Below are 13,205 nucleotides of genomic sequence, written 5' to 3'. Positions count from 1 at the left end.
TCTTTCTGTCAATCTTCTTTGCAGTCAGCTCTGCGACCGTTTCCATCGTAGGACGCGACATAACCCGGCGACCCCCCGGCGCCGGGCAACATCGCACGCGCGCAATGCGGCTGCCGCGCATGCGCATTATGGACCCGTTCGCACCGCAGAGACAAACCGCTGCGTGCGAACGGGTCGGAATGACCCCCATTGTCCATTGACTTTCTGGTGATGATAATCCCATCAGTTATTCATCCCGTGGGCCGCTCGGAGTCTCGTTGCCGGGTCTCTGCCATCAGTTCTGGCCTACGCAGCAATCCGAGCAGCATGTGAGCAGCTCTCTCTGGGGCTAAATCTGGGCCGGGGGCAAGTCCAGGTGCGGACGGTTCATGCGGATATCTGCAAACTACCACGGGGAGCGATGGCAGGCTACGCTTGTTCCCCATCTTGCATACGCCCTCGGATGGAGTGTGAAAGTACAGATTGATCCCTCCTTTCTGTGAAATGGGAGTTTCTGGGCAGCAACCGGACAGCCAATGCGTGGAACTTATCCGTCTCATGGGTGCCTAGACTGTACTTATGCGCTCAATTGTGGCGTGCGGTCAGAGATTCAACACTTGTTTCTGAAGCGTTTTTGGAAATCAGTGTGTTTTGTGTCCTCTGTGTAGGGGTTTGTGTTCTTCTGGGTTTGCATTTAAGTCTACCTTGCTCTTTACATACACTATGGGGTAAATTTACTAAGGTGGGAACTTTTTTTTAGGACTGGTGATGTTGCTCACAGCAACCAATCAGATTCTACTTAACATTTATCTAGCTGCTTCTAGAAGATAATAGATCGAATCTGATTGGTTGCTATGGGCTACATAACCAGTTCTAAAAAAAACCTCACTGCTTAATGTTTCCCAACCCCTGTCTTCAAGACGCAATAGCAGTCTAGGTTTTATGGATAGCCATGCTTGAACCACAGATGTTTAAATCAAAATAACTGAGGTAGAGGTACTAATTGTCACCAGTGCTCAAGTATGGCAATCCTTGAAACCTGGGCTGTTCATCTACCTTGAGGGCCGAGGCTGAGAAACACTCCTATAGCTCCTGTGCTTCATATTTTAGGCTATAATCTGGGAGTTGAGCGGTGAAGTAAATGCTAACAGCTTGCAAATATATTTTTTAAGACCATTCTATTCCATAATTCCATTAAACACATTGGGGAGATTTGATTAAGTGGGGAGAAAGTACCAACCAATCAGCTCCTAATTACCGTATATACTCGAGTATAAGCCGACTTTTTCAGCACATTTTTCTATGCTAAAAAAGCCCCCCTCGGCTTATACTCGAGTCAACGGCTGCAGCAGACGCCGTGGTCTGTGTGGGCGTCCGCTGCAGCCGGCTCCAGGGACAGACACTAGAGGTCATTATTGACCTCTAGTGTATGTGCGGCGTTGCTATGGGAGACACGTCATGACGTCTCTCCCATAGAGATGATCGGGTGCCGGAGCGGGCGGACAGACGGAGCGGAGCAGCGCATCAGCAGCAGAAGAAGTGGTCGGGAAGCAGGAGCGGGGCAGTGGTAAGTATTGTTTTTGTGTGTTTGTAAGCGGCGACGGGGGCACAGCAACGGGGCAAAGAAAGAGGGGGCACAACTACTGGGGGCAAAGAAAGAGGGGTCATAACTACTGGGGGCAATGAAAGAGGGGGCACAACTACTGAGGGCAAAGAAAGAGGGCATAACTATTGGGGACAATGAAAGGGGGCACAACTACTGGGGGCAAAGAAAGGGCATAACTACTGGGGGCAAAGCAACGGGGGCATGTTTTTATCTGGCACTGTGGGGGGATATATGTCACTGGGGGTATATTTGGCACTGGGGGCACAACCCTAGCAACAAGCATTACCCCCTGGCAACAAGCATAACACCTACCGCATGAAACCCCTGGCAACGAGCATGACACCCTGAGCATGAAAACCCCTGGCACCGTGCATTTCCCACCCTAGGCTTATACTCGAGTCAGTAATTTTTCCCAGTTTTTTGTGGTAAAATTAGGTGCCTCGGCATATATTCGGATCGACTTATACTCGAGTATATACGGTATCATTTTTCAAACACAGCCTGTGACATGGCAGTAAGGAGCCGATTGACTGGTACTATCTCTTTCTTCATTTTATTATGAAATTATAAGATTTTATACTGCAATTTAAAAACAAATAACCATCTGCAGCCCGGCTCATCTTCCTCACCAAACGCACTACGTCCACCTCCCCTCTCCTACAGGCCCTCACTGGCTCCCCTTCCCTTTCAGAATCCAATTCAAACGTCTCACACTTACAAAGCCCTCACCCACTCCTCTCCCATCTACATCTCTGACCTTATCTCCCTCTACTCTCCCTCACGTCCTCTTCGCTCCGCTAATGCACACAGCCTCTCCTGCCTACTGATTACTTCCTCTCACTCCTACCTCCAAGATTTCTCACGTGCTGCTCCCTTACTCTGGAATTCCCTACCTCTCCCCCTCAGACTCTTCACCTACTCGACAAAACTTCAAACAGGCTCTCAAGACCCACTTCTTCACCAAACCCAGCCAAATCTCATCCTAACCCTCTGTCCCATGCTCAGTCTACCCCATCTGTGTCACCCCTGTCTATCTGCCCCTCCCCTTTAGAGAATGTAAGCTCTCACGAGCAGGGCCCTCTTCCCTCATGTGCTTATCCTTTTCTTACTTTAATAATCCTCAACTGCACCAAATCCTGCAGTTCTCGGCCACCTTGATACTTATCTCAGTGTCGTCTACTGGTGTAGTTATGCTCAGCTACCCTGCACTTGTCCGATATTGTCTTCAACTGTAAGTCACTGTTTTCCTGTTTTGATTATGTGCATATGTACTCTGTAATTGGGTGCTGCGGAACCCTTGTGGCGCCATATAAATAAAGGATATTAATAATAATCTGTAATGATGGAAATTAAACTATATATAACCATGGTTCTTGGAACACAGTGCAGCTCAATTACTTGTACTGGTACTATAGTATTTATGTGTGAATAATGTATAAAATTCATGTTCTATTCATCAGGTTCGTTGCATTGGGGAATATTGGGGGGGGGGGGGGGGGGGTATTTACTGGCATATCCCTAACTTTCAGATACCCATAGAGCAATGGCCCTCTGGCCAGGTGGCATTACATTACACTGCTGTAAAGGAATAGGAATGCGTTGCTATTGGTAAATAGTGTAACATAAATAATGTATTTCTTATTAATGCTCATTAAATAATAGAAAACATGCAGCGTTTGAACGTGGTCTGAATTCAGCGTTCTAGGACGCGTTTCTGTGGTGTTACCCGGTAACCTTCAGCGTTGTACCTAATACATTATCAGACGGGGACATTGTATAAAGTAAAGCGGAGCTATTTCAGGAAAGGTGAGGAGACATGGCTTCCTGCTGCCACACACCAGATAGCTGAACGGGGGTTATAAATAAACCATTGTCTGATCTTGTCTCTCACTGCCAGATGACTATGGTTTCTGGGTCGATAAAGACCTATGGCAATGGCTGTTCACTTGTCATATGTCGGAGCATAACAGAGTGAAATGAGCCAGGAATTGCAGAACTTCAAGCACTTTTGATGGTGCGATAATGAGTAGCAAGACAAAACTGATGACTATTTTCCGATTGGAGTTTACTGAGCAATTAGTTTAAAGTTCAGAGGCAAATGCTGGATTTCTAGAGGGGGGTTTCCAAATGCAATCCACATTGGAACAAGTGCAGAAGTCTGGGGGAGCGGTAGAAGAAACTAGTACCGAACCTGGACATACATATGTACATATTGGGTTTTTTTATGCACTGAATAGTGTATGGAGTACTGTTTTAATAATTAACAATATAAATAATGTATAGTATATGCTGTATCAAACATATTAAACTAATAAAGTGATCAACAAAAGGTTAAACATCCCATAATAACATACATAATAGAAGCAGTAGGAGACAGAACTGCAATTTGTGAGCACACATTCTCCCACCTCATGAAAAGGCTCCTGTCTCTTCTTCCTGGCAGCTACTCTCCGGTCCAGTGCACAGACTTAGCACTCTGATACACACAGACAGCAAACTTGGTAGAAGGAGCTGCTGCACTGGGCAGTATTGCCCCAGACTAGTGGATCTTTGTACTGCAAACAAAAATCTACAAGTCAGGAAGCACTGTACTAAAATTTGCGGTTAATTGATTTGACCCTATGATGTTAATTGACAGTGTTTTTCTCCTTTCTCTTTTTGCACATATCTCATATGTTTTAAACAAAAATTAGGAACCCTTAGGCATTGTTGAACTAGAAGTACCACCACGGAGAGCCAAAGGGCACCATTTTGGTTTTAATTGGTGATCGCAGATCCACTTTAATGAATTATTATTTCCGGTTGTGTACGATGCATATTGCAATATCTCAGATTTTATTGTCTCCTGTCTCATTAAATAATAACGGTTTATATATTTGTTATTATCAGAAGAATGATCTGCCTTAATTGAGAAATGTGTATATAGTGAGGTTGTAGTATTTAGTTTCATGTTCATTTTTTTTTGTTTGCAGCCGCTGCGCTGGGAAACCTGGTGTCAGATCTCGCAGGACTTGGGTAAGTTTCTTATCTGAATCTATTGTGTGTGTGTATAATATATGCAGGAACACAGGCCTGCCCCGCCCACTGCGCTCTGGGGTGCCACTTTCACCCTGCTCTTTGCAGTCCCATCTTGCTGCTGCTTTGTTTTCTCTATAAATAGAAATTTATAACTGAGAACTGTATTTGTCCATACACACCTATCCTCAAATAGTGCCAGATAGCCCCATTTGGTGCACCATGCATCCCGCCAGAGACTTTCTCACAAACTGTGCACCTTAGCCTCATCGCTAATGCAACAAAAGTACAATGCAGAGACGCTGGCAGAGGACACAGTTTGTGTGTGTGTGTGTGTGTGTGTGTGTGTGTAAGCTTTCCGGTAAGTTCTGGGCACTCCCCCAAGAGAAATGATGATAGGGCCACACCCCCTCCCTGGCTGACCACGCCTCCTTTTTGTACATGCTTTTGGTGCATACTGGGATACAGTTCCTGGAACATCATCGTCCTAAATATTAAATCCGATAAATGTGTTTTGATGGAACATCATTGGAAGTCCTCCTAATGATCCAAATCTCAATTTGGGCTTTGCATCGGCCGGTGTTCTGTGGGCTGTATACCAGCATCAAATGACCCTACATGCATCCATAAAGCAGAGTCCTTTTAATGCCCTACAGGGCTCACCCCCTTCCCTCCCTACACACACATTCTGCCTGTGGCACCATTTTTCCAGCGGGAAGATGGCGTAGTGGCAGGAGATAGCAATGGCTCTGGTTCTGAACCGAAGTCTTTGTGATGACATGTGCAGACACCATCTTTTTGTAAACATCACCCGAAAATGATGATGCAGCCAGCAGATTATATGGGGGGCCACCCGCTGCTCCGTGCACTATTGGATTTAGTGTATGGACACCCTGCCCCCAGTATAGATACACCACTGCCATAAATGACCATTCGTGTATGTGTACATTTACATTATGTCGGCAGAGTGCCTACTCTCCTGATCTTCCGATTGTTTGCCGACAGTATATACTTTAATTCCACAGTGGGAAAGGAACCCTTAGATACAACAGACCCTGCTCAGTTCATCCCTGTATCATTTCCTAATATTACATCTATTTTAATCCTCTCCAGTCTGCTGTCATTTGAAGTGCATTTAATTATTAGAAAGCCAGAAAACCCGACGCGTAATGTGCAGCTGTCGGTGTGTAATCTCTCTGCAGGCGTAATAACTCACCCAGGGCACTATTTTCTTTGTATATTCCTCAGACTGGCTGGTTACGTGGAAGCAATATCGTCACGGCTGGGCTTGCCAATTCCAGACTTATCTCCTAAGCAGGCTGATATGTGGCAGACGCGCGTTAGCGCGCACATGGTAAGTGGCTCTCCTCCCGCCATCATGTTATATTAGTGAGATGATGTCCGCCACCAGACAACCTCCTGTTCTCTGTGCTGTGGCCTAGCCATCCCTCTGTGTGTTACAGTCGTTCTCTGGAGTAGGATGGCAATAATGCCACATACTGTAAAATAACAGCCTTGTATTGTTGTGTGTATTTATTGAACGTTGTCCCCTATGTCGGTCATTACTTAGAAGTAATAAAACTCCTGACCTGTGCTGCGAGACAACAATGCTAACCATCATGCCACTGCGCTACCCATGTAATGCCTAGTTATATAACAGGGATTAAGATAATGTATTCTGTACTGAAATAAGCAGCAAACGTCTTGGAATGGACCCATCACCTATACTAACGTTATAAACTCACTGAGAACTTGTGACATCAGGTGCGCCTCAGTGATGTCACTAGTGAGATAATCTGCATTCTCGTATTGGCTCAGTCTGCAGAATGTCCGGTTCTTCTGCGTTCAGGCGTCGGGTCCCCTTTAAGGAAAAGCATCTCTGCTACTGTGCTGCGAACACGTCACCTGATTATTTTATCCTAAGATGAAGCAATGTTAGCGGAAATGACTACCGTCTTCCCTGCATCACTGTATGGGTTGTGTTACCTAATAGTGATGAGCTGTCACACAGGACGTCTCTTGCATACAGAAATATATTGTGGCTTGTGGCGTCCGATTAATGTATACGGCACAGTCTCATCCATCTCATGGGTCTGTTTCACCTCTGTGCATTGGTTCCGTCGGGAAGATGTAGACAGCTGCGCGTCTTTTGTCAGGCTGAGAAGAAAAACTTCTCTTTGTTGTCGGTCTGTTTCTTCCCCGGACTATAAATAATTGATATTGCTGGGATTCAGATTGGAGGCTGCGGTTGCCAGCGCTGTAATGTGCTGCTCTGGGATACGAGGACAAAGTGATGGGATGTTAACATGGTTATTATACTGGGAAGCTCGGAGGCATATGCACCTCCGAAAGCACAGGCCATTGGATTTTGCTGGCGATAATGGTCTAATTACCCAAGATCTGGTGCTGGGACATCATTACCACTGCGGCGTAGCTCAGAAGTTATATGATAAGTTCATTATCCTCCCTTCTGTATTCTGGTTCATATTGCTGACCTGACTTTGATTTCAAGCTGTAACAATTGGCTGATTTAAAGCTACATGGACCATCTGTACATTTTGCATTTTTATGCCTGGTGGATGACAGGGGCAGTAGTACAGGCAGTAAATTTCCTTCATACACTATGACGGCCACCTGGTAATGACCTATGTGATCCTCCTTCTGTCCTCTGCCCACCTGTCAAACAGAAGAGAATGGAGACAAACTACGTGACGCTCAAGTGAACAAGTACACAGACAGTAACAGATTGAGTCAAGGTGAAGCAACTGAGAAATAGGCTTTGGAAAACCGTATTATAGGACACCAGGCAATACAGTAACTAAACTAGATGCTGACATGCTCACAGGCAGTATACACGTGATAGAATAAGCTGCAGGGGAATGCAGCAAGGGAGAAAACGTATAAAATAGTACAGTGCTCCTCTTCATCTGTCCAGTGTCTCTCTTTCCTCTTCAGGTCTCCATTTCTCTCCTTGCTCCCCCCATGTCTCCCCCCCCCCCCCCCCCCCCCCCTCCCATGTCTCTCTCCCTGCCCTTGTCTCTTCTCCCCCCTTCCCCACCCTCATGTCTCACTCCTTTCCATCATATCTGTCTCCTTCCCCCCATGTCTCTCTCAATCCCCCACACATGTCTCTCATTTGCTTCCTAAGTCTTCCTCCTTCCTCCCATACCTTTCACCTCCCCTGTCATGTCTCTCCTTCCCACCCATATCTCTCCTCTCCTCACCTCCCCTGTCATTTCTCTCCTTCCCACCCATATCTCTCCTCACCTCCCCTGTCATGTCTCTCTCCTTCCCACCCATATCTCTCCTCACCTCCCCTGTCATATCTCTCCTTCCCACCCATATCTCTCCTCACCTCCCCTGTCATGTCTCTCTCCTTCCCACCCATATCTCTCCTCACCTCCCCTGTCATGTCTCTCTCCTTCCCACCCATATCTCTCCTCACCTCCCCTGTCATGTCTCTCTCCTTCCCACCCATATCTCTCCTCACCTCTTCTGGCATGTCTCTCTCCTTCCCACCCATATCTCTCCTCACCTCCCCTGTCATGTCTCTCTCCTTCCCACCCATATCTCTCCTCACCTCCCCTGGCATGTCTCTCTCCTTCCCACCCATATCTCTCCTCACCTCCCCTGGCATGTCTCTCTCCTTCCCACCCATATCTCTCCTCACCTCCCCTGGCATGTCTTTCTCCTTCCCACCCATATCTCTCCTCACCTCCCCTGGCATGTCTCTCTCCTTCCCGCCCATATCTTTCCTCACCTCCCCTGTCATGTCTCTCTCCTTCCCACCCATATCTCTCCTCACCTCCCCTGGCATGTCTCCCCCCTCCCCCCCCCCACGCCTGTCCTCCCCCTCCCATACCTCTCTCCTCCTCCTCTGTGGGCGAGGAAGGGGGGTGTTGCTCCTGGTCTTTATATGTCTTTGCAAGTGTCCATTCACTACACTGGCTATGTACATACCAGTAATAGCATGGCTATACCATGTTTGCACATCACTTGGCAGCCTTTATTTTATGTAATCTGTATCGTAGTATTCCCTCTGTGTGGAAACAGGATTTGTGGTGGAGGGAATAGATGGGATGGGGGATAAACTTAATGCAAGTGTGAGATTTTCAGGCCTGTAGTATTTAAGAACAAACCCCCCACGAAAGGCTCACACCTACATTTAACTATATGCAGAAGATTTGTGTGACGCTAGACGAGCACCTAGCAATACAAGAATATTCTTTCTATTTACGACTCTGAAAGGACCATGGCATTATTTAGGAATAAAACGTGTTCTAAATATTTTACTCGTATAATTATTATCTGATGTTCCATAAATACATTTGGTTGGATATTAACTCTTTCATGCTACCAGCAGAGCAGTAGACCACAGTGTAAGTTGATGGTGGAGGCCACACTCACCGTGTCTCTCCTTGTCTGTCCTAATCAGAATTCACTATACAGCGTTTCAGCTTGTGCTGCATTGAGTACAGTATATAACAGCGAGGTGGGGGGCATCTTCTGCCACCCCTGACATGAAGTGGTTCTCCTGTGAATATTATACTGTATTCTGGTGGGGAGATCTGCAGCCCATAGCCTTCACCCGCCGTGCTCCCATCCCCAGTGAACTGCATTTATACCACTGATCACCAGAACATGGGCACCACAGATTATACGCAGTATACATGCTGCAAGCAATGAACGTGGGGGGATGTGTTTATGTACAGAGGCCTCCTGATTGGCAGTAGGACTTGTCCATTGTTTTCTATAGGCGGCAGTGCACCTCTCTGCTCCTATTGTCATGGGAGGGGCTGCAATACAAATGAAATCACGTCAGAGTATTACTTCGCTAACTGAGCCGCGCAAACACTGGACGATGCATACTTCATGTTTCCGCCATGTTCTCTTTCACACAGCAGGTAGCCATGTCACAGGGAAGGTGCAGGAAGGTTTGCAGTCTTGCTGTATAGAAGTGACACTATTGATTGGTGATTCACAAGGGCAGCGATGTTGCAGTAATGACGATGGTCACAGGTGTTTGACCTGTATGAGATGACATGAGGACACTGTGCTGAAGATGATACAGGAGCGCCACCTGTCTGTAGGGCAGTGTTATACTTTACTGTTTCACAAAGTTGCAGTGAACAGTCCACATAGCACTGGAATAAGGATTGCACCTCCAGTGTATAATAGCTGAAAGTTTTAAGTTTAGGGTTTAGAGTTTTTTTTTTTTTTAATATAGAGGGGTTCTATGTACTAAGCTTTGGAGAGTGATTAAGTGGGTGGAGATAAAGTACCAGCCAATCAGCTCCTAATTGTCATTCAAATACTGCCTGTAACATGGCAGTTAGGAGCTGATTGGCTGGTACTTTATCTCTCTCCAAGGCTTAGTACATCTCCACCGTAATCAGATGGTATAGCGCTCTATACGAACCATGGCACCCGATGTGGCTTGGCATTACGAGCCTTGGCCCAGATGTGGCTCGGCATTGCCTCAGATGTGGCGCGGCATACGGGCCTCGGCCACAGATGTGGCGCGGCATACAAGCCTCGGTCTCGGATGTGGCGTGGCATACGAGCCTTGGCCTCCAATATGGCACTGCATGCGGGCCTTGGCCCCAGACGTGGCTCGGCTGTCGCTGCTGGGGTTATTGCGGTTGCATCGATTAGCAATACACGTGAGTAAACCCCTTTGTGGACAATAATCAGAATGAATTAGCTGTTGGCTTAGATCTTTGCACCCATACAACGTGGACTAATCTCACTGGCTGCTTTTGTGCTGTGTAAAACTTGTATGTAATGACACCTATCTCCACATAAAGTGGGCACAGCCATATTGTGGACTTGTTACTTATTTGTGGGCTTTTGTGAGAATGCCACCAATCACTTAACAAAGTACCTACAGTTGAGCGATTATCAGCCAACGGTCTGCGAAGATTCACTAGCGACAATGGTCGCAGACAGGATTTATTCGCATAGCGGCCATTTTTGGGTGGAGTATCTCAGGCTGTAACTGAAATTCCATTAGCAGAAAACCAGGACTGCGACAATAGAATAATCTGCACCCAATTCTGTATCTTTGTACACAGTTACTTGAACCTGCAAAGCTGCCTATGGGCCCCTCAATACAAATACTGACACATGAGACATTTGCAGATTCTGTGGGACCCTCAGTACAAATCCTGGCGCCTGAGACATTTGCACTGCCTGTAAGCCCCTCCATACAAATCCTGACGGCTGAGACATTTGCGCACAGTATCTGCATATGGGTTTGCAGCTGCAAATGCATTAGCGTACATCTCTGAATCATGTACATAAAAATAATTGTGATTAGCAGTAGTACTGTACCATAAGTAATGTGTTTGTTTATTTTTCCCCCTCTTTAGGGAAAAGCAATAGGAATTGCCGTCGGCTGCCTTTTAGGAATGTTCCCCCTTCTCTTTTTCAACTGGGATGACGAGGCGAAAGCGGAAAAGAAGAAATGACTTTTTATACCCTAGTAAAGTCATACCTCAGCTACGTATGCAGTCAATATATTTACAGCCGCCAGAGAGAGACCAGAGGACTTGTACCCAAGAACAAAACTACAGCATGAACTGACCCCCCCCGACTCCTGGCCGCCATGTCCTCTCACCGCGTGGAGGAACAGTCGCACTTTCCTGCGACGCATAGAGTGGCCGAATTGTTGTTCTTTTCTTCCTTCTGCAGAACTCTCCAAACGTCTTACATTTTTGCAGTTTGGAATAAATCGGAACTTTTCCTTCCACAAATCTTGTTGTCTTTGTAATCTCTGGTAAAAACTGTAGTGACGTCCGTCATCTGTCACACACCGACATTAAACACTAAATCGGCATCTCATTTATTCTCCTGAAGGGTATCGCGCCCTAGGGGTTGCATTATCTTATCCCAGCTACAATAATACACTCTTCCCTTCTCATAGAAATCAATGGCTTCCACAAATAAAACTAGCAATTTTCTTGTTTCGTTTTGCATGGTTTTAAAATATCCTGCAGTCACTTTGGTGTCAGTATGCCTTACATGAAACTTTTTCAGTTTGACGTTGTTTTCTCTTACCGACACACTGTAGATAACAAGCGAAACCGTTTTCTGATGTAAAATATTTATTCTTCTCTAACTTTTTCAAATGTTCAGGAAGAAAAAAATAATTTAAGAACGTTTGGCAGTTTGACTATTTTCACTGGCGCATCAATGTAGCTACTTATTTAATATATCTGTTTAGTGATCGTTATTTAATGGATGTTGGAAGCAATGGTATTCATTTTGGGTGCTTATGGCTAATAAACTGTTTTGGTCTGAGTTCCGCTCCATTTTTATAAAAAAAAAACAACTTACCTTCTCCTCCGAAATGACTGTTCTTTAATTGGCTGTCCCATTTAATAACTGGGATACGGTCCTTAGGTCGACCTCACTTAGGTTGACGGTCGTTAGGTCGGCCATTATTGGTCGACATGCATTAGGAGGCAAAGGTCGACACATGAAAAGGCCGACATGAGTTTTTCACCATTTTTTGTACATTTTTTTTTTTTTACTTTTTCATACTTCACAATCCACGTGGACTACGATAGTGAATAGTAACCTGTGCCGAGCGCAGCGGTTTCGCTCGCCATGCAAGGGCTGCACTAATTGGGGTTCCCCATCACTTTTACTAAGAACACATCACAAAAAAGCCATGTCGACCTTTTTACTTGTCGACCTACTGCCTGTTGACCAATAGTGGTCGACCTAACAAGTGTCAACCTAAATAGGGTCAACCCAACAAACCCATTCCTTAATAACGAGCTTCTACAGATAGTCATTAGACAATGATGACTGAATGAGTGCCATGAATACGGTTGCCAAGAGGGTTATTATGTCTTCCCAGAGGTTGCAGAATCTCGCTGTATGGCCCTTCTCTTGAAAGATGAAACATTAAATGGGCTCATTGATCATAATTACTGCCTGAGACGAAGAACAAATCTCGGTGTATTTAAAATCCATTCTGCTAAGATGTTAGGTGGCCAGTGTTTTTTTGTGTTTCTTGTTTAAATCGTTAGCTTAGTTAGTTTGTTCATTTTTATTTAAAAATAGAAATGTATAGATTAACAGATGTCGGAGAGAGAGAGAATTGCCCTGTACTTGCATTTTAAAAAAATGTTTTCATTAAACCCACGGCTTGCAGTGAACGTATATCACCAAAACTGAATTTCTTACCATGTTGTACAAAGATAATTAAACTTTGCATTTAATTATGTTGGAAGTGTGCCATTCTAGTTTCAAGAATTGCGTGTGTGTACATTTATTTGCAGAAATTATTATAGAGGAGGTGATAAACAATTGATTGAATATACTGAACCAGTCGGTGAAGATTTTGGATTTCCAGCTGCTCGTAGAGAGGCCTAGGGGGAGATTAAGGGCCCGATTTAATGAGACATAACCTGTTTTGCCCTTGCAATGTTGGAACCCTGCAATACTGTAGCCTTTCCGCAGACTGGCCGTCGTGTATAACACAGCAGGACGTTGATGGCAGCGGTAGGCCATCAGCACCAAAGCGGAGGATGACGCCAAGGAGGGGACGTCCCCAGGCCTTGCCAGAGAGCCTAGTAATGTTATATACCAACGG

At 45.6% G+C, this 13,205-nt stretch overlaps 1 protein-coding gene across 3 annotated transcripts in view; it reads left to right on the top strand.

Annotated features, from left to right (window-relative positions):
- TMEM65 (transmembrane protein 65) overlaps positions 1–12,842 on the top strand; it is a 159,021-nt gene extending 146,179 nt beyond the window's left edge. For all 3 annotated transcript variants that reach the window (XM_063924403.1, XM_063924402.1, XM_063924404.1), the window contains 3 exons: positions 4,558–4,600; positions 5,849–5,954; positions 10,972–12,842. In XM_063924403.1, coding sequence (XP_063780473.1) covers positions 4,558–4,600; positions 5,849–5,954; positions 10,972–11,070 — 248 coding nt within the window. In that variant the 3' untranslated portion in view covers positions 11,071–12,842. The remainder of the gene's footprint in view (positions 1–4,557; positions 4,601–5,848; positions 5,955–10,971) is intronic.
- Positions 12,843–13,205: the final 363 nt, after the last annotated feature.

Source organism: Pseudophryne corroboree, chromosome 5, assembly GCF_028390025.1.
Source record: "Pseudophryne corroboree isolate aPseCor3 chromosome 5, aPseCor3.hap2, whole genome shotgun sequence".
Classification (NCBI taxonomy): Eukaryota; Metazoa; Chordata; class Amphibia; order Anura; family Myobatrachidae; genus Pseudophryne; species Pseudophryne corroboree.
Note: the sequence above shows the minus strand (reverse complement) of the source record. Positions and strands in the feature narration are given on the sequence as shown.